Raw genomic sequence first — 27943 nt, 5'->3', positions numbered from 1 at the left:
CAGGCAGGGTGGTTCATGCCTGTAATCTCAGCACTTTGAGAGGCCGAGGCAGGCAGATCACTTGAGGTCACTAAAAATGCAAAAATTAGCCGGGCAGGGTGGCACATGCCTGAAATCCTAGCTACTCGGGAGGCTGAAGCAGGAGAATTGCCTGAACCCAAGAGGCGGAGGTTGCAGTGAGCCGAGATTGTGCCACTGCACTCCAGCCTAGGTGACAAGAGAGAAACTCTGTCTCAGAAATAATAATAATAATGAATTGGTTTCCCCAGCATTCTGCCATGGTAGCTGATGAATTTAGATGCAGGGGTGTGTGTTTGTGTGTGTGATGTTTAATGCGTTTCAGTTCATTTAAGTTGCACCCTCAGTGATGCTCAAATGCCTCCATGTTGGGTGTGGAAGAGCCTCTTCCAGCTGGCTCCTGTGTCCTTTTGCTATGACCCAGTCATCTTTGATCATTTGCCTGTTGTCTGCCACCACGAGATGTTCTAAGCTCATCTTGTTCATTTCCTGTCTCTCACCTTTAAGTCGCCATTTTCCAAGGAGCCCTCTTCTTTCCTTTTGGAATTTTGGTGCTTTCCCAAATGGTATTTGGAAACCACAATCAGGTTGTTAGGAGTGCTTCCTGCTCCTGGTTGGCCATGTTTAAGATGTGTATATATTAAGCCGGGCGCGGTGGCTCACGCCTGTAATCCCAGCACTTTGGGAGGCCGAGGCGGGCGGATCACAAGGTCAGGAGATCGAGACCACGGTGAAACCCCGTCTCTACTAAAAATACAAAAAATGAGCCGGGCGCAGTGGCGGGCGCCTGTAGTCCCAGCTACTCGGGAGGCTGGGGCAGGAGAATGGCGTGAACCCAGGAGGCGGAGCTTGCAGTGAGCCAGGATCGCGCCACTGCACTCCAGCTTGGGCGACAGAGCAAGATTCCGTCTCAAAAAAAAAAAAAAAAAAAAAAAAAGGTGTATATATTTTCAGCCATTCTATAGACATTGCTCAAGTGCCTTCAGGAAGATTATGCACCTGTGTGTCTCCCTTCTGTAGAAGAGATCCCAAAGCCATGCTCATCCAGTCCTGGAGAATCATTTAATTTTGAACATAGACCATTGAACAGCTGAAAAATGGAAAAGTCACTTTTGTTTACATTTGCATTCCTTCAATAATGATAAAGTTACCATTTGTTCGCATATTTGTTGACCATCGGAATTGATTTTAGCACAGTGCCTGAAACATAGTAGGTGCTCAATAAATATTTGTTAATTGAATAAATTACTTGTATGTTCATATCATTTGTTCATTTAATATGGGGAGGGGTCATTTTTTTTTTTACTTAAAAGAGCTATCTTTTGAAAGGATTACATGTGTATAAAGTTCCTAGCACCATGCCTGATGCATGCATTGCCATTTATGTCTCTGGTGACTGGCTTTTTTTTTTTTTCTACTTTAAGAGAGAAGGGACCGGGTGCGGTGACTCACACCTGTAATCCCAGCACTTTGGGAGGCTGAGGTGGGCGGATCACCTGAGGTCAGGAGTTCAAGACCAGCCTGGCCAACATGGTAAAACTCTGTCTCTACTAAAAATTCAGAATTAGCCAGGGGTAGTGGTGTGCACCTGTAATCCCACCTTCTCGGGAGGCTGAGGCAAGAGAATCACTTGAACCTGGGAAGCGGAAGCTGCAGTGAGCCAAGATCGCAGCACTGCACTCCAGCCTGGGTGACAGAGCGAGACTCTATCTTAAAAAAAAAAAAAGGAAAAAGAATAATAAGGAGGCCAGGTGTGGTGTCTCATTCCTATAATCCCAGCATTTTGGGAGGGGCCAGTGGAAGGATCACTTGAGGCCAGGAGTTGAGACCAACCTGGGCAACATAGCAAGACACTATCTCCAAAAAATTTAAAAATTGGCCAGGTGTAGTGGCACACCTGTAGTCCCAGCAGTACTCAGGAGGCTGAGGAGGGAGGATCACTTGAGCCCAGGAGTTTAAAGCTGCTGTAAGCTATGATCCTGTCTCTTGCACTCCAACCTGGGCAAGAGACCCTGTCTCAAAAAAAAAAAAAAAAAAAAAAGAGAGAGAGAAAGAGATAAGGAATTTGGCCAGGCATGATAGCTTATGTCTGTAATCCCAGCACTTTGGGAGGCTGAGGTAGGCAAATAGCTTGGGCCCAGGAGTTCAAGACCAGCGTGGGCAACACAGTAAAACCTCATCTCTACAAAAAATACAAAAATTAGCCAGACGTGCTGGTATGCACCTGTAGTCCCAGCAACTCAGGAGGCTGAGGCGGGAGGACTGCTTGAAACCAGAAGGCTGAGATTGCACCACTGCATTTCAGCCTGGGCAACAGACCAAGAACGTCTCAAAAAATATATATATATATATGTGTGTGTGTGTGTGTGTGTGTGTGTGTGTATGTGCAGCTGTGCTTCTGCAAGAAGGGCCTAGACTCACCACGTCTTGAGAAGAGAATGGCCACTTCATGGGGTGTAACTTTTTCATGCTGATGGTAACCTGTGTTTGCAGCAGGCTGGGTTTATCTTCCTGTCTTCCATGCACTCCATCGAGGTCAGAGTCCGGGCCTTGTGTGGAATTCTGTTGGATGCAGAAAGCACTGGAACTTGAATCTATGTTTACACTTTCGTGCAGAAAACACCAGAACAGCTTCCAATTCTGGAAGGGACATTTTTGGTTCAGTGAAGCCAGGACTTTCTGCTTTGATCATTCAACCTAAGCAGCGAGCCGAGACTGTTCAAGGACTCTTAGAGGTGGCCAAAGATGCAATCCCCTAAAGTGACTGGAACAGGACCCCAGTGGTCTTGAAGGCAACTGAAGGCAACGATAGACCTGTGCTTACTCCCAGAATGGAAGAGCCAGGCTCTGTTCTTTGAGGTAAGGGAGAGCTTCAAGATGTCACATTTGGGCACATGCGGTGACTCACACCAGTAATCCCAGCACTTTAGGAGGCTGAGCCAGGCAGATCACCTGAGGTCAGGAGTTCGAGACCAGCCAGCCGACATGGCAAAACCCTGTCTCTACTAAAAATGCAAAAATTAGCCGAGAATGGTGACACACACCTTTAAAATTCTAGCTACTCAGGATGCTGAAGCACAAGAATTGTTTGACCCAGGAGGCAGAGGTTGCAGTGAGCCAAGATTGAAACACTGTGTTCCAGCCTGGGTAATGGAGTGAGACTGTCTAAAAAAAAAAAAAAAGTAGAAGAAGAAGAAGTCATATTTGACCAGGCACAGTGGCTCACACCTGTAATCTCAGCACTTTAGGAGGCCGAGACAGGAGGATCACTTGAGCCTGGGAGTTTAAGACCAGCCTGGGCAACATAGTGAGATCCCCATATCTACAAAAGTAAAAATAAAAAAATTAGCTAGGCATGGTGATGCGCACCTGTAGTCCAAGTTACTAGGGAGGCTGAGCTGGGAAGATCCCTTGAGCCTGGACATCAAGGCTGCAGTGAGCTATGATCGCACCACTAAACTCCAGCCTGGAGAACAGAGCAAAACCCTATCTCAAAAAAAAAAAAAAAAAAAAAATCCTCCTGCCTCAGCCTCCTGAGTGGCTGGGACTATAGTCATGTGCCACTATGCCTGGAACAGTATTTATTGATTCTGATTTGAACAAATAATATATTTATGTTTTGAACAAACAAAAAATATATATGACCCAATGGAAAAAAAATGGGTATCGAACCCTGACTGGATATTTAGTTGTGTTAAGGAATTCTTGTTAACTGCTTCGGTGTGATATGGAGTTGTCTCTTAGAGATACAATTTGAAGTATTCATGGATGAAAGGATATGATGATGCCTTGGCTTTGATTTAAAAATCCATTGAGGGGAAAAGGTGGGTGAGGTGTAGATGAGGCAAGTTTGCTGAGGCTCGGTGATAGGAACGGGGAGTTCATTATTCTACTTGCTGTGTTTTTGTGTGTTTGACATTTCCCATGATTACGAACTGAAATATATTTCCTGAGCACCTACTGTGTGCCAGGCACTGTTCCAGACACTGGAGATCACCAGGGAACAAGACTGAAAAACTCCATGCATTCATGTAGCTTAGATGCTGGTGGGATCATAATCTTTTTTTTTATTTTTTATTTTTGAGACAGGGTCTCACTTTACTATGCAGGGTGGAGTGCAGTGGTACAATCCTGGCTCACTGCAACCTCCGCCTCTCAGGCTTAAGTGATTCTCCCACCTCAGCCTTTCCCAGTAGCTGGGACCACAGGCGTGGGCCACCACACTCAGCTAATTTTTTTATTTTTATTTTTGTTGAAAAGGGATCTCACTATATTCCCTAAGCTGGTCTCCAATTCCTGGCCTTCAGTAGCCCTCCTGCCTCAGCCTCCCAAAGTGCTGGGATTACAGGTGTGAGCCACCTCACCTGGCCAGGAACAAATTATCCTTTTATTACTGGGAAAGGCTGGGCATGTTTTGGGGGGTGTTCTTGTTGTTGTTGGTCGTGTATATGTGTGTTGTTTGCTTTTGTATATACATGAACTTTTTCCAGACGGATACACAAGAAACAAATAAGTGGCAGTGCATGACGGCCCACGCCTGTAATCCCAGCACTTTGGGAGGCCAAGGCAGGCAGAAAACCTGAGGTCAGGGGTTCAAGACCAGCCTGACCAACATGGTAAAACTTCCTTCTCTACTAAAAATACAAAAAAAAAAAAAAAAAAAATTAGCCGGGCATTGTGGTACACACCTGTAATCCCAGCTGCTCAGGAGGCTGAGGCAGGAGAATCGCTTGAACCCGGGAGGCAGAGGTTGCAGTGAGTCGAGATCGCGCCACTGCACTCCAGCCTGGGCAACAGAGTGGGACTCTGTCTCACAAAAAAAAAAGAAAGAAAAAGAAACAACATAGAATAGTTTCCCCGGAAAGAAATCTAGAGTCCCAGGGAGAGGAATACCCTGTTTATCCTCATGAATTTTAAACCATGTGACTTTATCATCTATTCAGCAACTGGGAGAATAAAAGCTAAAAATTTTGAAAAGTAAGGTCTAAAACATCAAGAATGGTTAGAGTATGGGAAGGTCCAGGTGGAAACGGCGGTTGTTTCTGTACTCGCCACAAGATGGCAGCAGAGCGGCACCGAAGCCAAGTTCTGGACCCCGAAGGCCGCCCAAGGGCAGGCCCGGTTCCCAATCACAACCCGCAACTCCTGCGGGCTTCCCACCCGCTGTGTGAACCATCCACCCATTCTCCACCCACGGAAACTGAGATAATAAATACGTATTGTTTTGAACTGTGTAGCCGGGCACTGTGGCTCACGCCTGTAATCCCAGCACTTTGGGAGGCTGAGGCTGGCGGATCACCTGAATTCAGGAGTTCGAGACCAGCCTGGTCACGGTGGCAAAACCCCATCTCTACTAAAAATACAAAAATTAGCCAGGCGTGGTTGCAGGCGCCTGTAATCTCAGCTACTTGGGAGGCTGAGGCAGGAGAATCTCTTGAACCTGGGAGGCGGAGGTTGCAGTGAGCCGAGATTGTGCCACTGCACTCCAGCCTTGATGACAGAGCAAGACTCCGTCTCAAAAAAATAAATAATAAACATTATATGTTATAGCATTCCAACAACAAAAAAAATTGAATGTGTATTTATGTGTTTCTAAAATATAAGGACTTTTTTTTTTTTTTTTTTCTCGAGACACAGTTTCACTCTGTCACCCAGGCTGGAGTGAAACCTTGTCTTGAAAAAAAAAAAGCCGGGCGCGGTGGCTCAAGCCTGTAATCCCAGCACTTTGGGAGGCCGAGGCGGGCGGATCACAAGGTCAGGAGATCGAGACCACAGTGAAACCCCGTCTCTACTAAAAATACAAAAAATTAGCCGGGCGCGGTGGCGGGCGCCTGTAGTCCCAGCTACTCAGGAGGCTGAGGCAGGAGAATGGCGTGAACCCAGGAGGCGGAGCTTGCAGTGAGCCGAGATCGCGCCACTGCACTCCAGCCTGGGCAACAGCGTGAGACTCCGTCTCAAAAAAAAAAAAAAAAAAAAAAAGGCATAAATTTAAAAATATTTGTTTAGCTCAAGATCGAAATAAGATCTCTATATTGAGATCTGTTGGTATGTAAAATCTGTGTATTTATTTATTTATTTGGCTCGATCTCAGCTCACTGCAACCACCGCCTCCCAGGTTCAAGCAACTCTCCTGCCTCAGCCTCCTGAGTAGCTAGGATTATAGGCACCCACCACTACACCGGGCTAATATTTTTGTATTTTTAGTAGAGATGGGATTTCACCATGTTGGCCAGGCTGGTTTTGAACTCCTGACCTCAAGTGATCCGTCTGCCTCAGCTTCCCAAAGTGCTGGGATTACAGGCGTGAGCCACCACGCCCGGCGATTCTGTGTTCGTTAAACCACATATGTCTGTGCTTTTTTGTTCTAGAAGCTTCATGTAAACCGATACAGAGGAGCAGAGATGACATCCCCAGCTGGCCCTCTATACTGAGTTTGAGCTCATTTGTCCCGCAAGTTGACAAAACCATTCCTAAATGAGACCTGTGCTATGGCAGCAGCAGTTTTTGTTGTTTGGTTTAGAGACAGGGACTCGCTCTGTCGCTCAGGCTGGGATTACAGGCGTGAGCCGCTGTGCCAGCTGCTTCATTGCTTTTGACATGGACATATTGTTCCAGACCTCCTGGCACCTTGGAGTTTAATCCAGGAACTTTGTCCAGGCTGTAACCAAAGACTTTGTGTTGAGATAAGAGAAATTTTATTACTCTCTTGAGTTGAAGCAATTAACTAGATAATGATTACAGCTGTATACACGGAGAACAGAGAAGAGGCGGATGCAGTGAGCCAGAAGCGAGAAGATGATGGTGGGCAGGACCCGGGAAAGGTGCTGGGGAGGAGGAGGAGAAGTGGGTGGAATGAGACCTGGGATTCCCTCCCAGGAATTGGGATTGGAGGGATGGTAGGGAGCAGTGCTGAAGTTCCAGGCAGTTGCCACGCCAGACCCTATCCATGAGTGGCAAACTCAAATGCCTACAGACCAGGCAAGAAATAGGAATAAGTGAAATAGATGGAAGACAGGGGTTGGTGGGGACTTTGGTGAAGTAGAAATGCATGACCCTCTGTCAAGTAGCTTTTGTTGTATTAAAAAACACGGCCAGGTGCGGTGTCCTCACCCCTGTAATTCCCAGCACTTTGGAAGGCTGAGGTGAGTGGATCACTGGAGGCCAGGAGTTTGAGACCAGCCTGGCCAACATAGTGAAACCCCATCTTTATTAATGATACAAAAATTAGCCAGGCATGGTGGCACATGCCTGTAATCCCAGCTGCTCGGGAGGCTGAGGTAGAATTGCTTGAACCTGGGAGGTGGAGGTTGCAGTGAGCCACGGCCGCACCACTGCACTCCAGCCTGGGAAACAGAGTGAAACTGTTTCAAAAACAAAAAAACAAAAAAACAGGCCGGGCACAGTGGCTCACGCCTGTAATCCCTGCACTACGGGAGGCTGAGGCGGGTGGATCACCTGAGGTCAGGAGTTCGAGACCAATCTGGCCAACATGATGAAACCCTGTCTCTACTAAAAATACAAAAAAAATTAGCCAGGCGTGGTGGCAGGCGCCTGTAATCCCAGTTACTCAAGAGGCCTGAGACAGGAGAATCACTTGAACCCAGGAGGCAGAGGTTGCAGTGAGCAGAGATTGTGCCACTGAACTCCAGCCTGGCAACAAAGCGAGACTCCATTTCAAAAAAAAGAAAAGAAACTTGAGCCCAGCTTACAGCTAGTTTGTACATCATGCCAGTACCACTCAAAAGTGGACAATGGCAGCATTACAACCTCCCTTAGGGATGAACCTGAAGGGCAGTGGTCAGAACTTCATGCAGGTTGGGTGTGGTGGTGCACACCTGTAGTCCCAGCTACCTCGGAGGCTGAGGCGGGAGAATCGCTTCAACCCGGGAGGTGGAGGTTGCAGTGAGCTGAGATTGTGCCACTGAACTCTGCCTGAGCAACAGAGCGAGACTCTTCTCAAAAAAAAAGAATTTCATGCTGCACATTTAGTTGTCCAGTATGCCTGCAGGGAGAAGTGGCCGGAAGTATAGATCCATACTAATTTATGGGCAGTTGCTAATGGTTTGGGTGGATGGTTAAGTACGTGGAAGGAAGAAGACTGAAAGATTAATGACAAGGAAGCTTGGAGAAGTAAATGGATGGGCCTCTCAGACTCTGCACAGACTGTGAAGATATTTGTGTCCTATAGGGGTGCCCACCCAAAGGCAGCCACTGCAATGAAAATTCCTTTTTTTTTGAGATGGAATCTTCCTCTGTTGCCCAGGTTGGAGTACAATGGCACAATCTTGGCTCACTGCAACCTCTGCCTCCCAGGTTGAAGTGATTCTCCCAACTCAATCTCCCAAGTAGCTAGGACTACAGGCGCCTGCCACCACACGTGGCTAATTGTTGTATTTTTAGTAGAGACAGGGTTTCATCATGTTGGCCAGGCTGGTCTCAAACTCCTGACCTCAGGCAATCCACCCGCCTCAGCCTCCCAAAGTGCTAGGATTACAGGCGTGAGCCACCGCACCCAGCCAAAAATTTTTGTTTTTTTGAGACAGAGTCTCGCTCTCTCGCCCAGGCTGGAGTGCGGGTGGTACAATCTCGGCTCACTGCAAGCTCCACCTCCCAGGTTCACAGCATTCTCCTGCCTCAGTCTCCCAAGTAGCTGGGACTACAGGCACCTGCCACCACGCCCGGCTAATTTTCTGTATTTTCAGTAGAGATGGGGTTTCACCGTGTTAGCCAGGATGGTCTCCATCTCCTGACCTCATGATTCACCCGCCTCGGTCTCCCAAAGTGCTGGGATTACAGGCGTGAGCCACTGTGCCTGGCCCAACAATTCTTAATGATCAGGCAGACAAGATGACACTTGTGTACATGAGAGTCAGGCCCTTTTCCCAGCCACCCTAATGCTTGCTCAATGAGTCCATGAACAAAGTGGTCATAGTGGCAAAGATGGATGCTATGCATGGGTTCAGCAACATCAGCTTTCCCTTGCCATGGCTGTCCTGGCTACTGTTACTGCTGAGTGCCTAATCTGCCAACACCAGAGACCAACACTGAGCCCCAATATGGCACCATTCCCTGGGGATCAGTCTGCTACCTGGTGGCGAGTTGATTACCTTGGACCTCTTCCGTCATAAAGAGGGCAAAGATTTGTCCTCACTGGAATAGACAGATATCCGGAACATGAACTTCCTTCCCTGCCTTTAATGTGTTTGTTGTCACCACCATCTGCAGACTCAAAGCATGCTCATCCACCATCATGGCATGCCACACAGCATTGCCTCAGAACAAGAAATCCATCTGAGGCTGGGTGCGGTGGCTCACACCTGTAATCCCAGCACTTTGGGAGGCTGAGGTGGGAGCATCACTTGAGACCATGAGTTTGAGACCAGTTTGGGCAACATAGTGAGACCCTGTCTCTACTAAGAATACCAAAAAAATTAAGCGAGCATAATGGTACGCACCTGTAGTGTCCCAGTTACTTAAGAAGCTGAGTTGAGAGGATCACTTTGGCCGAGGAGATCAAGGTTTCAGTGAGCTATGATGGTGCCACTGCACCCCAGCCTGAGTGACAGACCAAGACCTTATTAAAAAAAAAAAAAAAAAAAAAATCATTTGAAAGTGAAGGAAGTGCAGCAATGGGCTCCTGCCTATGGAATCTTATAGAATCTTACTATCTTCCCCATCACCCAGAAGCAACCGGCCTAACTGAACGGTAGAATGAGTCAGCAATGACTCCATTAAAGTACCAACTGGGAAACAATACCCTGCAAAAATGGGATTGTCTTACAGGACATGGCCTGTGCTTTGCATGAGAGACCTCTCTATCACGTTTCCCCATAGTGAGAATTTATGGGACTGGGAGTCAGGGAGAAAGTGAGTAGAAATGGTTCCTCTCTCTGTTACGCACAATAACTTGAAGAATCGCTTCTCTCCTCAATAGCTTTGAGCTCTGCTAGTTTAGAGATTTTGGTCCGCATGGAGAGGAATGCTTCCACTGAGCACACAATGGATCCAAGAACTGGGAGATAAGACTTCCACCTGAACATTTTGAGGTCCTTGTGTCACTGAACCAACAGGCAAATAAATAAATAAATAAATAAATAAATAAATAAAATAAATAAAAGAAAAAGAGGCCGAGCACAGTGGCTCACGCCTGTAATCCCAGCACTTTGGGAGGCCGGGGCAGATGGATCACCTGAGGTCAGGAGTTTGAGACCATCCTGGCCAACATGGTGAAACCTCGTCTCTACTAAAATACAAAAAACTAGCCAGGCATAGTGTCATGCACCTGTAGTCCCAGCCACTCAGGAGGCTGAGGCAGGGGAATCACTTGATTCCTGGGTAGGAGGCAGAGATTGTAGTGAGCTGAGATCGTGCCACTGCACTCCAGCCTGGTGACAGAGCAAGACTGTCTCAAAAAAAAAAAAAAAAAGAGAAAAGAAAAAGAAAAAGACAATTAAGACAGTCAAAACCATGGTATTAACTTTGTTTTTTGTTTTTGTTTTTTGTTTTTTGAGACCGAGTCTTGCTGTTACCCAGGTTGGAGTGCAACGGCACAGTCTCAGCTCACTGCAACCTCCACCTTCCAGGTTCACGCCATTCTCCTGCCTCAGCCACCTGAGTAGCTGGGACTATAGGCGCCCGCCACCATGCCCAGATAATTTTTTGTATTTTTAGTAAAGACAGGGTTTCACTGTGTTAGCCGGGATGGTCTCCATCTCCTGACCTCGTGATCCGCCCGACTTGGCCTCCTAAAGTGCTGGGATTATAGGCACGAGCCAACGCGCCAGGCCTAACTTTGTTTTTTCTTTTTGTTTGAGATGGAGTCTCGCTCTGTTGCCCAGGCTGGAGTGCAATGGCGTAATCTCCGCTCAGTGCAACCTCCACCTCCCAGGTTCAAGTGATTTTCGTGCTTCAGCCTCCCAAGTATCGGGGATTACAGGCACCCGCTTGGCTAATTTTTGTATTTTTAATAGAGACAGGGTTTTGCCATGTTGGCCAGGCTGGTCTTGAACACCTGACCTCAGGTGATCCACCCGCTTTGGCCTCCCAAAGTGTTGGGATTACAGGCGTGAGCCACTGCGCCCGGCCCCCGTGGTATTAACTTTGTGTTAAGAGAATCTGTGGATACTTGGTATTTTAAGAATCTGTAATATTTAAGGCAAACTGGCCTATTCAAACGACAGGTCAATCTTGTAATTCCATTGTAAAATGTGGAATTCAGTTGGTGACTAAGACTTACTTGAAATCTGTTTATGTACAGTTTATGAATTTTTGATTCATAAAAGTTATTTAAGAATTGAAGAGTCATCTGTTCATCTGGTAAGTCAGCCTACTTTGGCTTTTTTTTTTTTTTTTCTGAGACAGAATCTCACTCTGTCACCCAAGCTGGAATATAGTGGTGCAATCTTGGCTCACTGCAGCCTCTGCCTCTTGTTTTCAAACGATTTTTGTGCCTCAGCCTCCCAAGTAGCTGGGATTACAGGCACACGGGACTACACCTGGCTAATTTTAGTATTTTTAGTAGAGACAGGGTTTTGTCATTTGACCAGGCTGGTCTTGAACTCCCAGCCTCAAGTGATCCACCTACCTTGGTCTCCCAAAGTGCTAGGATTACAGGCGTGAGCCACCACACCTGGCCCTACTTGTGGCTCTTAAATGGAAAAACCTAACATTAAATTTACAAGCATAGTTTGAAAGTGTTAAAGGAATTTAATAGTTATAAAACCCCTCTTTAAAAGAGACTGTGGCTGGAAGTGGTGGTTTGGGCGTGTAATCCCAGCACTTTCGAAGGCCAAGGCAGGCAGATCACCTGAGGTCGGGAGTTTGAGACCAGCCTGGCCAACATGGTATAACCCTGTCTCTACTAAAAAATACAGAAATTAGCCGGGTGTGGTGGCGGGTGCCTGTAATCCCAGCTACTTTGGAGGCTGAGGTACAAAAATTGCCCAAACCTGGGAGGCAGAAGGTTTCAGTGAGCCAAGGTCGTACCACTGTACTCCAAGGTGTGCAACAGAGCAAGACTGCCTAAAATAAATAAATAAATAAATAAATAAGACAGATTGTTAAAAACCTTTTAGAAGCTGGGTGTAGTGGCTCATACCTCTAATTCCACCACTTTGGGAGACAGAGGTGGGAACATTACTTGGAGGAGTTGGAGACCACCCTGGGCAACACTGTAAGACGCTGCCTCAAAAACAAACAAACATTGTCTATTGGCTGGGTGCGGTGGCTCACGCCTGTAATCCCAGCACTTTGAGAGGTCGAGGCTAGCGGATTTCTCATGCTCAGGAGTTCGAGACCAGCCTGGACAACATGGTGAAACCCAGCCTCTACAAAAAAACACAAAAATTAGTTGGGCATGGTGGTATGCACCTGTAAGTCCCAACCACTCAGGAGGCTGAGGCAGGAGGATCGCTGAACCCAGGAGGTCGAGGCTGCAGTGAGCTATGATCACACCACTGTACTCCAGCCTGTGCAACAGAGCAAAACCCTGTCTGAAAAGAAAAAAAAAAAAGAAGAAAAAAGAAAACCTTTTAGACTAGGCCAGGATCTTTCCTGGTTGCTAAAACCATTAGGACAACTGTGCCGCACCCCGCTGCCTGCCAGAATTAGAGAGCTATAAATACATATGATGTGTTTCTTAGGGTAACATAGAATACCGTTTCACCCCCAAGGACTTCAGCTTATGTTTCCTAAAAACAAGGTCATTTAACGTCTCAACAAATCTCCGAGAAAGATCCTGCCTTAGCCCTCACATTACAGATACGGAAACAGGCTCGGAGGTGCAATCTCTGGCTGTGTAGACAGAACAGGGAGTTGGAACTCGGCCTTATGCCTTTCCCTCCTCACTCTCACATACCAGCGGGCAGGAAGAGATCCAGGGAGGAGTTGCACTTGCCCCCCCGGAAATCTCCAAAAATCTGCAAAAACGGATTCCCTGGTGCCGCTTTCCGCTCCTGTCCCAACAGAAATTCCGAGACCGAAAGGGGTGCGCGTTGCGGCCCGGGGTGAGGGTCTGGACCGCTTCCTCCTCGGTGGACGAATCGAGTAGCGGGACTCCCCCCACCCCAGCCCCAGCCCCGCCGCGTCCCCAGCTGTCACGCTGCGCGCAGCGGGCGGGGTCTGGAGTTCCTGGACAGGAGAGGGCCATGCGTGTCCTTGGGCGGAGAGGGGAGGTGACTCCGGCGGAAGAGGACGAGGCAGAATGCAGGCCCTGCGGGTGAGGCCCCCACGGGCTGGGCCGGGGCCCCCCACCCAGAAAACCCCGCCCTAATACGCGACTCTCCAAGTACCCCCGCATCTGGGGCCTTGGAACGTGAGCCCCCTTCAGGGCCTGGGACTCCCCGCTAAACAACCTGGGTCCCCTCCCCCACAATCCACTCTTCAGAGACAACTGGGGACCCCCACTCCAGCCCAAAGCCCCGCGTTTGAACTTAACATCTCGGGAACCCTTAACACCGGAAACGGAAACGTAACATCCTGGCCTCACCCAGGGCTTCTCAGGCAGCCTGGACGCTCCCGGGACCTCCATTCCGGTCCCCACGTTCCCGGGACCTGGTTTCCTCCCTTTAATCCAGGAAACCCTCCCCCGACAAAAATCTCAGGTCTTAGACCCCACAGAACAAAGTCCTTCTGGGTCCTCTCCCTTCCAGGACCCTCTAGGCAGCCCGGTCACCTCCAGGTCAGACTCTGAGGCGAGTCCCCTCCTCACCCAGGCTGGCAGTTCGCGGGTAATAAAATCCAAGTTATCACCCTCCTTGCCTTTGGGACGGTCGCTAGGGATGGGGCTGTCCCCACGTCCAGGTCTCAGAGAGCGGGGTCCCCCTTCAGGACACCCCTCCAGGTGCCTCCAATACCCGCCCACCTCCCACCCCACAGGTCTCCCGGGCACTGATCCGCTCCTTCAGCTCCACCGCCCGGAACCGCTTCCAGAACCGAGTGCCCGAGAAACAGAAGCTCTTCCAGGTGGGCGGGGCGGGGCTGGGGGTGGGGGGATCCGACGCGCCGACACGCAGAGCACGGGGCAGGCGGGGCGCCCTCAAGGGAGCAGCCGGCACCCTTCTCATCAGACACCCCCACATCCAGGAGGACAATGACATCCCGTTGTACCTGAAGGGCGGCTTCGTTGACAACATCCTATACCGAGTGACAATGGCGCTGGGTCTGGGAGGTGAGCGCAGGGCACAACCCGGCCGAGCTGCCGGGGAGGCGGGGCTGGACCCAGGGTAGGAGGCGGCTGGTTTCTGGCCAGGACTGACCAGGATCTGGGTTGGGGGTTGGCGTTTAGGAAGGGGGTGGAGTACTGAGCTGGAGGGAGGGGAGTAATAGGGCTTGGGCTCATGTCCCAGGATGGGGGCTGGGCTAGTAGTGGGACTGAGGCCCAGGGAGGAGTTGGGGAGGAAGCTCCCAGCCTGATCTAGATCAACGCCAGGGGCCTTTACAATAGGAGTCCATCTGGGAAGGGAGCTGGAGCCCAAACTAGAGCTGGGGTCCAGGCTGGAACTCTGGAGTCTGAAGAAGGCCTTAAAAGCCCGGGATGTCCAGGGAGGGGATTAGGTCTCATTCTGTCTCCCTCGCTTCCCCTTTCTAGGCTCTGTCTACAGCCTGTACTGCCTTGGCTGGGCCTCCTTCCCCAGGAATTAAGACCAGGAAGCCTGGGGGGCCTGAGGGACTTGAACAAGTGTCAATAAACGCTGGCCTCTGTGTGTGTGTGTATGTGTGTGTCCACCCCTTCCCCGCCAAGCCCATACTCCCACCAGCCAGCGATCTCTGCCTTGTGGACTGCGCACTACTCCCAGCCCTCAGTGCCTCACACTGGACCAGGGCTACTCCTAGGATGTCGCTGCCTCTGGGCCCTCTGCTGGGTACCCCAAACAGCACACATAGGCTGCCCCTCGGGACCCGCGGACATGGGGTGGTGTCCTCAAGTGGGAAGGAAGACACTGACCATGGTCCATGACACAACAGAGGCAGAGGCCTCTGTTGTGGATGGAGAAGCTGCAAGAGGGGCAAACATGGCCTTGGGACACAGGGCCAGGAGTGGTATTAAGGCCTCCCTCCAGCCCGGACTCTGGAAGCAGAAGCAGAGATCACGGGGCCTTCTGGGTCCTGTCTCAGCCTCCACAGCTCAGGATGAGAAAAAAAATACAGATAAGAAAAAGACAAGGAGATCCACAGATCCAGCCCTGGGGATGAATCTACGACCTCCCCAGTTCCCCAGGACCCAGAGCCCAAGCTCCTCCCTCCTCTCTCAGATCAGATCAGGAGGCAGATCGCATAGAGATCAGCAACCAGGTCATGTTTATTTCCTCCTGGGCCTGGCAGTCTGGGAGCAGAATATAGACAAAGGCACTGGGGCGCCTGGGTCTGGCACGGTCTGGAGCTTGGCCGCCTGGGTGGCAACTATGAAGGGTGTGCCAGGGCGTGCAGGGACTGGAGTCATCCTCCCAGAACCGAGAGAGGGCCCTCTGGGCATGGAGGCATCACAAATGGTAGGCTTGGCACAGATACAGGGGAGAGGTTACGGAGCGGGTGTGTGCAGGGCCTGGTGGGAGTGGGGAGACCCTTGGACAGAGCTTGTTAGAGTGTTCTAGAGTCAAGGGAAACTCCAGGCAGGCATATTGGGCCCTGGATGTTGAGAAGCTGGGTAACAAGTGCTGGGAGAACAAAAGCTGTGGGTCGGCAGGCCCCACAAAGATGTGACTGCAGACAGGATGGGCCCTGGGAGAGACCGAGGCTCCAGGTGACTCCTATAGCGAGGCGGTGAGGGGGTGGGTCTGGGGCTCCAGTTCAGGAATACATAGTCAGCTGCAGCCACTGGGGAGAGGAGGGTGGAGAGTGAGGACAGGGAACCCCAGAGCACCAGCCCCTCTGCCCTCACCCAGGGACTGCTGGCAAAATAGGAGGGAGGGGACTGCAGCTCAGAGCTGGTATGAAGGGCCAAGGGGTGGGGTCCCCCCAGGCACCCGTACCCCAAGATGGGGGTTCTTACCTCCTGGATGTTCACCTGGATTTGTCCAGTGCCATCTTTGTCAAGAGATTTGAAGGCACCTGGAGGAGGAGATGGGGAGATTTAGGGGTAGGGAAGGAAGGAGACTGGTTTTTAGCATAATAACATTACACAAATATATGGGATGACAATAATAGCAGCTGGTACTTCACCGAGTATTTACTGTGTGCCCAGCTGTGGGGAAAAGAGAGATCAGCCTGTTACTGTGTTTATATAGAAAGAAGTAGACATGGCCGGGCGCGGTGGCTCAAGCCTGTAATCCCAGCACTTTGGGAGGCCGAGGCGGGCGGATCACAAGGTCAGGAGATCGAGACCACAGTGAAACCCCGTCTCTACTAAAAATACAAAAAATTAACTGGGCGCGGTGGCGGGCGCCTATAGTCCTAGCTACTCAGGAGGCTGAGGCAGGAGAATGGCGTGAACCCAGGAGGCGGAGCTTGCAGTGAGCCGAGATCGCGCCACTGCACTCCAGCCTGGGCAACAGCGTGAGACTCCGTCTCAAAAAAAAAAAAAAAAAAAAAAAAAAAGAAAGAAGTAGACATAAGAGACTCCATTTGGTTCTGTATTTGAGATGCTGTTAATCTGTGACCCTACCCCTAACCCTGTCCTTGCAAGAGATATGTGCCGTGGTGACTCAAGGTTTAACAGATTTCGGGCTGTGCAGGGTGTGCTTTGTTTAACAAGTGCCTGAAGGCAGCTTGCTGGTTAAAAGTCGTCAACATTCGTTAATCTCAAGTATCCAGGGACACATACACTGTGGAAAGTCACAGGGACCTCTTCCTAGGAAAGCTAGGTATTGTCCAAGGTTTCTCCCCATGTGATAGTCTGAAATAAGGCCTTGTGGGAAGGGAAAGACCTGAGCATCCCCCAGCCTGACACCCGTGAAGGGTCTGTGCTGAGGAGGACTAGTACAAGAGGAAAGAAGGCCTTTTGGCAGTTGAGATAGAGAAAAGCATCTGTCTCCTGCCCGTCCCTGGGCAATGGAACATCTCGGTGTAAAACCTGATTGTATGTTCTATTTACTGAGAAAGGAGAAAACCTCCTTAGGGCTGAAGGTGGGACGGGGGCTAGCTAGCGGCAATGCTGCTCTTTATGCACTACAAAGGTTTACGGAGATGTTTGCATATGCGTATCAAGGCACAGCACTTTTCCTTAAACTTATGTCACAGAGATCTTTATTCATATGTCTCACTGCTGACCTTCTCCCTATATGATCCTATTATCCTGCCACTTCCCTTTTTCTCAGATGGTAAAGATAATGATCAACAAATACTGAGGGAACTCAGAGACGGTGCCGGCGCGGGTCCTCTGTATGCTGAGCGCCGGTCCCCTGCGCCCACTTTTTCCTTCTCTATACTTTGTCTCTGTGTCTCATTTCTTTTCTCAAGTCTCTCGTTCCACCTAACGAGAAACGCCCACAGGTGTGGAGGGGCAGGCCACCCCTTCACCCAGCTCAGTGTAAAGTGCTTTCCAGGTATTAGCTCATTTAATCCAACTCTGTGAGATAAGTGTCATTTTAAAATGAAGCACAGGCTGGGCATGGTGGTTCACACCTGTAATCCCAACACTTTGGAAGGCCGAGATGGGAGGAACAATTGAGCCCTAATCTGGGCAACAGACACCTCATCTCTGTTTTTTAAAAAAACTAAAAATTAAGAAAAGGAAAAGAAAAAAAAAAATGAGGCAGAGAAGGGAGGGGCCATGCCCTAGGTCACACAGCAAGAAAGTGAAGAAATGAGGATTGGAATCCAAGCTATTACCCTCCTCAATAATGGCTTCTGTGTACTGATATCACCTCTGCCCAGCCCCAGCCTCCTACTGACATCTATGCTCCATCCTCTCCAGTTCCAAGACTAACAGGCTACTAGAGGGAGGCTCTGCACTCTCTACTTCCTGCCCCTAGAGTCTTACAGGTAGGTCCCCACATCTGCCCTGAAACTTGACTCCATGTTCCCCACCCACAGGGAATCTAGACACAATGACTACACTATCATCGCTCAGTTACCACAACCCTCAGGTGTCCACACCCACAGCGTCCTGCACTCCCTGGCTGCCTTTTGTTTTTTTTGTTTTTTTTTTTTTTGAGACAGAGTCCCACTGTGTCGCCCAGGCTGGAGTGCAGTGGCACAATCTTGGCTCACTGCAACCTCTGCCTCCCAGGTTCAAGTGATTCTCCGGCCTCAGCCTCCTGAGTAGCTGGGACTATAGGCGTGCACCACCACACCCAGCTAATTTTTTTGTATTTTTAGTAGAGACGGGGTTTCACTATTTTGGCCAGGCTGGCCTCAAACTCCTGACATCAGGTGATCTGCCCACCTTGGCGTCCCAAAGTGCTGGGATTACAGGAGTGAGCCACGATGTCTGGCCCTCATTTTTTTTTTTTTTTTTTTTTTTGAGACAATGTCTCTGTGGCCCAGGCTGGAGTCCAGTGGCAAGATCATAGCTCACTGCAGCCTCACCCTCCCGGGCTCAAGTGATCCTCCCATCTCAGCCTCCCGAGCAACTGAGACCACAGGCATGTGCCACCACGCCCGGCTACTTTTTTTTTTTTTTTTTTTTTGTAGAGATGGGGTCCTACTATGTTGCCTGGGCTGGTCTCAAACGATCCTCCCGACTATTAGCCTTCTTGCTGGTAGATGCAGTGTCTATTTTTTTTTTTTTGTAGAGATGGGGTCCTACAATGTTGCCTGGGCTGGTCTCAAACGATCCTCCTGACTATCAGCCTTCTTGCTGGTAGATCCAGTGGCTATTTCCTGGCCCTTCTTATGTGACTTTTGGCCTCATCTCCCCTTTCTGTCCACTTTCTTCACCTCCCTGCTATCTCACATACCTGCTTCTTTTCCTCTGTCACTCTTCATGCATTGTCCTGGCCATGAGATCTTTCTTTCTTTTTTTTCTTTTTTGAGATGGAGTCTCGCTCTTGTCACCCAGGCTGGAGGCTGGAGTGCAATGGCATGATCTCTGCTCATTGCAACCTCCGCTTCCTGGGTTCCAAGCAATTCTCCCTCCCTAAGCTTCCTGAGTAGCTGGGATTACAGGCATGCCCCTACGCCCGGCTAATTTTTGTGTTCTTAGTAGATATGGGGTTTCGCCATGTTGGCCAGGCTGGTCTTGAACTCCTGACCTCAGGTGATACTCCTGCCTCAGCCTCCCAAAGTGCTGGGATTATAGGCGTGAGCCACTGTGCCCGGCCTGGAGGCCGAGGGATCTTTCTTTTTTTTTTTTGAGACGGAGTCTCGCTCTGTCACCCAGGCTGGAGTGCAGTGGTGCAATCTCAGCTCACTGCAAGCTCTACCTCCCAGGTTCACGCCATTCTCCTGCCTCAGCCTCCCGAGTAGCTAGGACTACAGTTGCCCACCACCACACCCGGCTAATTTTTTGTATTTTTAGTAGAGATGGGGTTTCACTGTGTTAGCCAGGATGGTCTCGAACTCCTGACCCTCATGATCCGCCCACCTCGGCCTCCCAAAGTGCTGGGATTATAGGCATGAGCCACCGTGCCCGGTAAGGCCAAGGGATCTTTCTAAAGCCAAATCTGACCCTGTCTCTCCCTCTGCCTAGAACCTGCAATGGCTCCCCAATGTCCCTGGTAGAGTCTGAGCACCCCCAAATTTTGCACCCACAATCCTGCATGACCTAATCATGTCCACTGCTCCTAACTTCTCTTACTTAGCTCAGATCTCTGACAGATCCAAGTTCAAATTCCGGCTTTGCAACTTCCTAGCTGGGTGACTATGAGCAAGAGATTTTGCCTCCTTGAACCCTAAGTTCTTCCTCCGTAAAATAAGGACAGTAATTCCTACTTCTCAGCCATGTCTTCAGCATTCAGTACACTAACACTCAGAAGGCCACATGCAATGGCTCATGCCTATAATACCAAGGCTTTGGGAGGCAGAGGTGGGAGGACTGCTGGAGCTCAGGAGCTCAAGACAAGCCTGGGAAACATAGCAAGACCCTGTCTCTATAAAAAATTTTTAAAAATTAGCCAGGCATGGCAGTGTGCCTGTACTCCCAGGTATTCGGTAAGCTGAGGCAGGAGGCCTGCTGGAGCCTAGGAGTTGAGGCTGCAGTGAGCTGTGATGGTGCCACTGCACTCCAGCCTGGGCAACAAGAGCAAGACTCTGTCAAAAAGGAAAAAAAAAAGAAAGAAGAGAGAAAGGAAAGGAAAGGAGAGGAGAGGAGAGGAGAGAAAGGAAGAGAAAGGAAGAGAAAAGAAGAGGAAGGCAGGAAGGCAGAAAGAAAAGACAAGAGAAAAGAAAAAAGAAAGAAAAGAAAGCAAGCTAAAAGTACCAGAAGCCCCATCTTCTTTCCCCTTCTAGGCCTTTGCACAGGCTGTTCCCTCCCCCTGCAACAGTATTCCCTACCTGCTCACTAAGTTCTCTCCTCATCCCTCAGGTCCCAATGTTCCCTCTCCAGTGAGCCCTCCCTGACCCCTTGGGCTGCATCAGGTGCCTCCTGGATTGGATTTGCCCTCTAGGCTTCCCCAAGCACAATCTGAGCACACTCTGCTCACTCTTTCCCTCACCAGAGCCCCAGACCCTCAGCCTGTGCTGCCCCCATCACAACCCATCACTCTGCCCTGAGCTTCCCCTCTCAGCCATCACCAGTCTGAACTGTCACTGTCTGGGGACTCGTCTCTCCTCCACTAGACTGTGCGCTCCATGAGGGCAGAAACTGGGGCTGATTCAGTCACCCCTGTGCCCCTAGCATCGCCCACCTCAAAGTCAGGCTTAGAGGAGACTTTGGCCCATAGAGGTCATAGGAATCCCCACCCAGGAAGACAGCTGGGGCATCACTCACGGAACATGGCGTCCAGCCTGACCAAGCAGCTGATGAAGTTGTCAAAATCCATGTTCCCACTTTCATCTGAGTAGCGTCGGATGATCATGTTATAGAGATGCTCATTCAGGTGGAACCCTGAGATGGATTTAGTCCTTCAGGTGTGGGGGCCACATGGCCCAACCCACTCCCATGCCCAGGAGTCAGGCCCAAACCAGCTGAGTAAAGGTTTTCTCACCCATCCCACTCCCAGCCCCACCATGTCCCTGCCAGCCATACCTGCCGCCTCAAAGGCCCCTGGGAGTTCGCTACTGCAAATGGTCCCTGATCGGTCAGTGTCAAACTGTTTGTATATGGCCTGTGGGGACAGAGAGATCGGGTCCAAGTGAGCATTGTGGAGCATGGTATCTCCGTGGCTTGGGGGTCTGGGTGCCAGGGATTTCAGAGGTTGCTACACACCTGCCACCTTTTGATGTTGTTCCACAAGTACTTGAATTCCTCAAAGCCCAGCTTCCCTGTGGTGTCGCTCTGGTGGGAGGGTGTTAAGAAGAGTGACAGCTACACCCAGATGCACGCATCACATGCACTGTGGACACGACGGTGATACAGCAAGCAGGGGAGCCAGAGCTGAAACTCCAGCTCCCGCTTGGTCCTAGTCGTATCACCTGGTGTGCAGTTTTATTTTTCATTTTATCCATACATATCGTCACTTATATTTCTAAATAAGGATTCTCTTTAAACATAACTAGGCCGGGCGCGGTGGCTCATGCCTGTAATCCCAGCACTTTGGGAAGCCAAGGTGGGTGGATCACAAGGTCAGGAGATTGAGACCATCCTGGCTAACACAGTGAAACCCCGTCTCTACTAAAAATACAAAAAATTAGCCTGGCGAGGTGGCAGGCGCCTGTAGTCCCAGCTACTCGGGAGGCTGAGGCAGGAGAATGGCATGAGCTCAGGAGGCAGAGCTTGCAGTGAGCTGAGATCACGCCACTGCACTCCAACCTGGGTGACAGAGCGAAACTCCGTCTCAAAAAAGGAACATAACCATGAGGAATTATATTCAACTACTCTAAAGTACACATTCCTTGCCTGAAGAGTTGTTAATTGCTCATTCAGAAAATTCTTGATAGGCCAGGCGCGGTGGCTCCCGCCTGTAATCCCAGCACTTTGGGAGGCTGAAGCAGGTGGTTCACTTGAGGTCAGGAGTTCAAGACCAGCCTGGCCAACATGATGAAATCCCGTCTCTACTAAAAATACAAAAATTGGCCAGGCGTAGTGGCACACACCTGTAATCCCAGCTATTTGGGAGGCTGAGGGAGGAGAATTGCTCAAACATAGGAGGCGGAGCTTGCAGTGAGCTGAGATGGTACCAATGCACTTCAGCCTGGGAAACAGAGCAAGACTCTGTCTCAAAAAAAAAAAAAAAAAGAAAAGAAAAGAAAAAAAGAAAAGAAAATTGTGGACAGTAACTCAATTTCATAAATGTTAGGACATGTGAAAAACAAGTGTGTGGCCAGGCATGGTGGCTCATGCCTGTAATCCCAGCACTTTGGGAAGCCAAGGCAGGTGGATCGTTGAGCTCAGGAACATCACTTTCTCACTAAATCTTCGGGACACCAGTTCTACCAGGACTATTTCCAGAGAAAGAAACATATTCAAAGCTGAAAACTCTACCCAATATCATAGTTAAGAGCTAATGTGTACAGACCACATACTATGCGTTATGCACAATGCTAAAACTTTTGCATGTAGCTCCAATTCAGTATCACCATTATCACTCACCCATTTTACAGACAGAGAAACTGAGGCACAGAGAGGTTCAATAACCTGGTTAAGAGGTACAGTTGGGATTGCTTCGCTCTATGCAATATGTCTGTGATTACGTGACATGTATATATGTGTGTGTCTGTACTGCCTTATGTGTTAAATGTGCATAAGGGCAGGCGCAGTGTCTCAAGCCTGTAATCCCAACACTTTGGGAGGCCAAGGCGGGAGGATTGCTTGAGGTCAGGAGTTTGAGACTTGCCAGGTCAATATAGTGAAAGGTTGTCTCCTTATAAACTATTTTTTAAAACAAAAATAAATAAAAATATGCATGCATCAAAGGTCAGCTGATGGCTGGCCCATATACAGATATATGTGTGTTCCTGAGCACACTGCCTCATATACTTTCACGCATGTGGGTGTGCTCTTAGGTGTGTGTGTGTGTACATGTGCATGTGGCTGTTATACATTTAGGTTCCCAAGCCCAAAAGACCTGAGTCCACAGACTGGAGTGACGAAACCTCTGCTCACTGCAACCTCCACCTCCCGGGTTTAAGCTATTCCCCTGCCTCAGCCTCCCAAGTAGCTGAGACTATAGCTGCACACCACCACGCCCGGCTAATTTTTGTATTTTTTAATAGAGATGGGGTTTCACCCTGTTGGCCAGGCTGGTCTCGAACTCCTGACCTCAGGTGATCTGCCCACCTCGGCCTCCCAAAGTGTTGGGATTACAGGCATGAGCCACCACGCCTGACCTTTATCTATAACTTGAGACAAATGACTGCTTCTCTCAGGAAACTGAGCCTCAGTTTCCTCATCTGTAAAATGGAGTATAATAATTGTGCCTGTCCAACAGGGTGGTTGTGAAGTTTCGGTCACTTTATATAATTAAAGTGCCAGCTGTAACAGCTGGCATTGTTATGATTTACTGCCACATGTCTGTAGGTGAGTGTGCTCTGATGAATGCATTTCCACATCTGTGGATATGAAGGCTACACATTGGCTTTCCAAACATACTCTCAAAAAACTCCCTGTGCACCCAGGGCCTCTCCCACACTGCTCCCAAGGATACATCCATCACGGCCACCATGCTGCGACACGTGTCAATGCCAAAACCATCAGTCTTCAGATCAGGGTCTGTGGGCAACAGGTTGAAAGTCAGAGGCCAGAGGCCAAAGCCACTCAGGCCCCTCTGCCTCTAAACCTACCCTATTCCTTGAGCCCGGTCACTTACGTCGTGTCACAACCTTATTGAGAATGTTCATGAGTTCTGTGGCGCTGACCTCCATGTCCTGCAGGCGGAAGTTAGGGGCAAGTCAGGCGTGACTGAAGGGTCTGAGAATGTCATGGAGAATGGGAACACTGGGATTGTCACGGTCAAGGGTGTGTGCGCAAGGGCAGCCACAAGGGAAGGGATGGAAGGGTTAGGACGGGGTCAGGGAACCCCAGGTTACTTACATCTCCAGCCAGCTGGGCAAAGAGTCTCCGGAACTGCCGGACCTCCTCACTCTCGTTGGCCTCAATGTTGGAGTAATGTGTGCGTGGGGGCTGCAGAGGGAGGAGAGCTCAGAGCAGGGGGAGGGGAACCCGGCCAGGACGGCTCCCCACACCAAGGCACCCTGGGTGAGAAAGTCAGAGTGGGCTGGGCAGCTTGATGAGAAAAAGAATGAGAGGTGGTAGTGAATGGGTGCGCGTATGTGGGGCATGGCTAAGACCCATGGCGAAGCTGCGGACATGGCACGGGAGGAACTGGCAGAGGAATTTCACAAGAAGGGGAGGAAGGTGGGACTTCTCTACAGGAACAGGAATGGGACCTCGAAGAGGCCTTGGCAGGAGAAGGGGGTCTGGTTGCAGAGTGGGCTTACCGGGGGCTCCGGGTTGTATTGCGCAGCCGCCTCGCTGCGAAGAGATAAGGGGGAGGGGTTAGTGTCGGGGGCGGGGCCTCCAACGGGCAGTACTACAGAACCATCAGCCCCAACGCTCCAGATGTCAGCCGCTATCTTCCTTACTTGGTTGCTGTGCCCTTCATCTGTTCTTGTCCTCATCTGTCCCAATCCACACGGCCCTGGTCGTGCCCCTCTTCTCCCTTCCTCAGGCCAACCCCACCCTTCAGGAGACCCAGAGATCCGTCCCCTGGGAGGCTCCACTCCTGCCAGGCACACCTACCCAGTGGCAGATTCCAGTCATCTCGGCCACCCTCAACCTAAAAATCCCACACAGAATCAAAAACCCCCGCCCCTTGGAGGGCTCACTTCATAGAGGCTCTGCCCCAGCTTCCCAAGGTCTTATCCTCCTTAGTAAGTGCCATCTGCCCAAGACTCTACTCCATGGCCCCCTTCCTAAACACCTGTCTTCCCAACATCCTACCCCAGCCATTGGTCCCCGTCCCTTCAAGGGATCACTGCTCAGTGGCCATGACTAATTAGGCCAACCTGCCCTACCCCTACCAGGGCATTTTTCTCCATTAATCCCGCCAGTTCCCAGCAAGCCCAGCCCATTCTGGGCTATTTCCTCTATCCCATTAGGTCTTGCTTTCTCCTGGGCTCACCTCCTCATTAACCCACCTAAAACCTCTGACCACACTCATAAGTCAAGCCCCGACCGTAAAATGTCACTCAGACGCATTGGCTCCGCCCCTTTAACGTTCATCTCCAGGTTAGCCAATGCAGGCCGGGCCCAGACCCATAAGCCCCACCCTCCAAAACTCCACATCGGTCCCCTCAGGACCACATTGTCCTGGTCCCACACAATCAGACTACTCCCGTATCAAGCCCCGCTCCCAAGGACTGATATCCGCCTCATTGGGGTCCACCCCCTTATAACAGGACTCTCAAACTAGGCCACCCCGGCCTAATTCAGGTACCCAGGTTAGCCTCCAGGTTAATCCTATTATTGTTAGACCACGCCCCCTGAGGCACCTCCCATTCACACTTCCAGGCCCCGCCCCTCCGATAGTCGCCGCCTTACCTGATGGCGCTGATGACTCCGCCTAGGATGCGCATGGCAGTTCCACCGCCACCGCCGCCTCCGCCGCCGCCTCCACCACCGCCGCCGCCGCCCCCGGCCCCGCTGATCAGGCCTCCAAGCACATTCCCCAGGCCCCCACCCAGGCCCCCGCCTGCCCCGCCGCCGCCGCCGCCGCCCTTCAAGAACGAGTTAACCAGGAACATGGCTGCGACTCACTGCTGGGGGGAAAAAAGGGGACCAGTGGGTGCTTCGCCCCTGAGCCCACACCCTCCCCTCAAACACGCATTTCCGGCAGCTGGACACGGGAGAAGGGATCTGAGGCCTCCGGATGGGGGGTCTGAGTTTGCGAGGGCGGGTTGTCCTCGCAAGGTTTGCAACCTCCTCGGGTCTAAAAGGCACCCGTGGGCTTGAGGGAGCCTGGACTGGGTGCACGCGTTAACGGGAGGGTGTAGGTCTGGTGGGGGTTCTCTTGGTGGGGACCCCAAGTTGGCGTAAGGCGTGCCCGACGTGTCTGGGCGCTAGAATGTGAGATCCAGAGCCCAGACTGAATGTAAAGGTCCTTGGCGGGTCATGGGCGCGGAGCAAACATCCACCGCCTAAAGGGCCCCAGGGCGGGGTTTAGGAAATCCTAAATGTGGGCTTGAGAATTCAGGTATTCCCAGCGGCAGGATTCCAGTGTCACCTCTGGCTTTGTGGGCTCGGGTCTAAGATCGTGGCTGTGAGCCCTGGGTTCCCGGATAATGGGGTCCCTCGCTGGAACTGGGGGCACAGATCTACGATCGTGGTTCAAGACACCCCAAGGAAGAATTCACAGGGTATCTCTGAAACCTATGGGCCTGTATTTTGGATCATGAGACAGAGGGTGGAGAAGTAGGGGACGTCCCCAGGACGGCATGAAAGGGTGTCGAACAGGTCTGAGGGTTCGAATCTGAGACCATGGATCTGGGGGGCTCCTGAGGCCGAGACTTCACGGTTCGCCAGGTCTGGGGGCCGCCAAAGCCGGAATTGCGGGGTGCGGAGGGGGTACGGGCTGGGCGCTTACCACCTCACGCGTCCAGAGGTCTGGGAGTCCGTTCCGCTGCCGCTCCCGGGCCTCCCGCAGCGTCCGGCTCCTGAGGGCGGGGCCGGTGACTCAGGCCGCAACTCTCGGGTCTGACACTGCACCGCGGCCCGGCTGTCTCCCGCGCGGTCCTAGAGCCGAAGCGGACATTGCTCATGCGCACCCCACACCGCCCTGCTAGCGGGACCCGGATTTGGGCCCCGCCCTACACGTTTCCAGCGCCGGAGGTCTTAACCCCGCCCTGACTCGGTAGGCTGGGGTCTTCCCGACACCCCTCAGGTCTGGGTGCAGGCGCCGGGTGATGAGAACTCGGAGGAGACCCACACCCCCCCAGTGTCGTAGTGTGACAGCCCCTAGGGCCTGCCAATATCCTTCCAGGGTGGCAGTTTTCGGTCCGCTCACTAAGGGACTCCGCACGGGCCCTTTCCAGGTGTTGTCGCGACAAACACCTCCTGGAGGCCTGTAGTATGCTTTGGCTCACACGCAGGAGGACAATCGCCCGTGTCTGTGGCGAGGACTGAGGCTGGAGTGCCTTTCCCAGTGCCTGCAGCAGCCCGGATGGCAGTCAAACCGCAGGCAGCGCAGGCGCCGCCTCCCAGGCGAACCTTACCACGTCCCGCCCCAGTCAGGGGCCACATGAATCATTCCTTCCTGGACTGGCCCAAAGGGTGTCCTCAGTATGCTAGTGTCTAAAGAAGGCCCCAGACACAGGAAGATTCCTTTGGCGGCGGCCGGGTTTCTTTATTTACTTAAAAAATATTGTTGTTTTTACGTAATAGAGACGGAGGTCTAGCCATGTTGCTCAGGCTGCTCTTGAACTCCGGGCCTCAAGCCATCTCTGCCCTCAAGCCATCCTCCTGCCTCAGCTTCCCAAAGTACTGGGAGGTACTGGGAATACAGGTATGGGCTACCGGCCTTTTTTTGATTTAATTTAATTTTTAACAATATTGTTTTTACATAGCCTGGTTTTTTTCTTTCTTTTCTTTTTTTTTTGTTTGAGACAGCATCTTGCTCTGTTGCCCAGGCTGGAGTGCAATGGCGCCATCTTGGCTCACTGCAGTCTCCGCCTCCCAGGTTCAAGCGATTCTCCTGCCTCAACCTCCCGAGTAGCTAGGATTACAGGCGTGCACCACCACGCCCAGCTAATTTTTGTATTTTTGGTAGAGACGGGGTTTCGCCATGTTGACCAGGCTAGTCTCAAACTCCTGATCTTAGGTGATCCACCCGCCTCGGCCTGCCAAAGTGCTGGGATTACAGGCGTGAGCCACAGGTGTCCAGTACTTTTTCAGGACTCCTCAGGGGCAGCTAAATATGGCCCCCAGGCAGGCTGGTTGGCTCTTAGTCCCTAC

General features: G+C 51.0%; 2 protein-coding genes and 3 long non-coding RNA genes across 11 annotated transcripts in view; 3 read left to right on the top strand and 2 right to left on the bottom strand.

Annotated features, from left to right (window-relative positions):
* LOC144337422 (uncharacterized) overlaps window positions 1-2584 on the top strand; it is a 34752-nt gene extending 32168 nt beyond the window's left edge. The window contains exon 2 of the long non-coding RNA XR_013410530.1: window positions 2434-2584. This is a non-coding gene — a long non-coding RNA (uncharacterized LOC144337422). The remainder of the gene's footprint in view (window positions 1-2433) is intronic.
* LOC144337419 (uncharacterized) lies at window positions 8-1263 on the top strand. The gene is made up of 2 exons (XR_013410527.1): window positions 8-649; window positions 957-1263. It is a non-coding gene; the product is annotated as an uncharacterized LOC144337419 (long non-coding RNA).
* On the bottom strand, window positions 1065-13959 carry LOC106994748 (uncharacterized). 2 transcript variants are annotated; one of them, XR_013410525.1, is made up of 4 exons: window positions 13727-13959; window positions 9474-9592; window positions 2440-2580; window positions 1065-1108 (listed from the first exon to the last, which is right to left on the bottom strand). It is a non-coding gene; the product is annotated as an uncharacterized LOC106994748 (long non-coding RNA). The 2 variants fall into 2 exon arrangements; XR_013410526.1 differs by lacking the exon at window positions 13727-13959 and adding an exon at window positions 12875-12999.
* On the top strand, window positions 13130-14720 carry COX7A1 (cytochrome c oxidase subunit 7A1). The gene is made up of 4 exons (NM_001040278.2): window positions 13130-13234; window positions 13894-13980; window positions 14101-14185; window positions 14606-14720. The coding sequence occupies exons 1-4, from the start codon at window positions 13220-13222 to the stop codon at window positions 14656-14658; spliced, it is 240 nt and encodes a 79-aa protein (NP_001035368.1). The 5' UTR covers window positions 13130-13219; the 3' UTR covers window positions 14659-14720.
* A 572-nt stretch (window positions 14721-15292) lies between these two features.
* On the bottom strand, window positions 15293-26688 carry CAPNS1 (calpain small subunit 1). Of its 6 annotated transcripts, none has more exons than XM_077982365.1 (11): window positions 26470-26688; window positions 25535-25749; window positions 24433-24466; window positions 24026-24115; window positions 23802-23859; window positions 23640-23704; window positions 21263-21331; window positions 21083-21161; window positions 20825-20941; window positions 16007-16065; window positions 15293-15831 (listed from the first exon to the last, which is right to left on the bottom strand). In XM_077982365.1, the coding sequence occupies exons 2-11, from the start codon at window positions 25735-25737 to the stop codon at window positions 15805-15807; spliced, it is 801 nt and encodes a 266-aa protein (XP_077838491.1). In that variant the 5' UTR covers window positions 25738-25749; window positions 26470-26688; the 3' UTR covers window positions 15293-15804. The 6 variants fall into 6 exon arrangements, with proteins under 6 accessions (XP_077838491.1, XP_014979220.2, XP_014979221.2 ...); XM_015123734.3 differs by having other exon boundaries at window positions 25535-25752; window positions 26577-26688; XM_015123735.3 differs by having other exon boundaries at window positions 26577-26688.
* Window positions 26689-27943: the final 1255 nt, after the last annotated feature.

This window comes from Macaca mulatta, chromosome 19 (assembly GCF_049350105.2).
Source record: "Macaca mulatta isolate MMU2019108-1 chromosome 19, T2T-MMU8v2.0, whole genome shotgun sequence".
NCBI lineage: Eukaryota > Metazoa > Chordata > Mammalia > Primates > Cercopithecidae > Macaca > Macaca mulatta.
The sequence above is the reverse complement of the archived record's forward strand: the minus strand, read 5'-3'. Positions and strand labels throughout refer to the sequence as shown.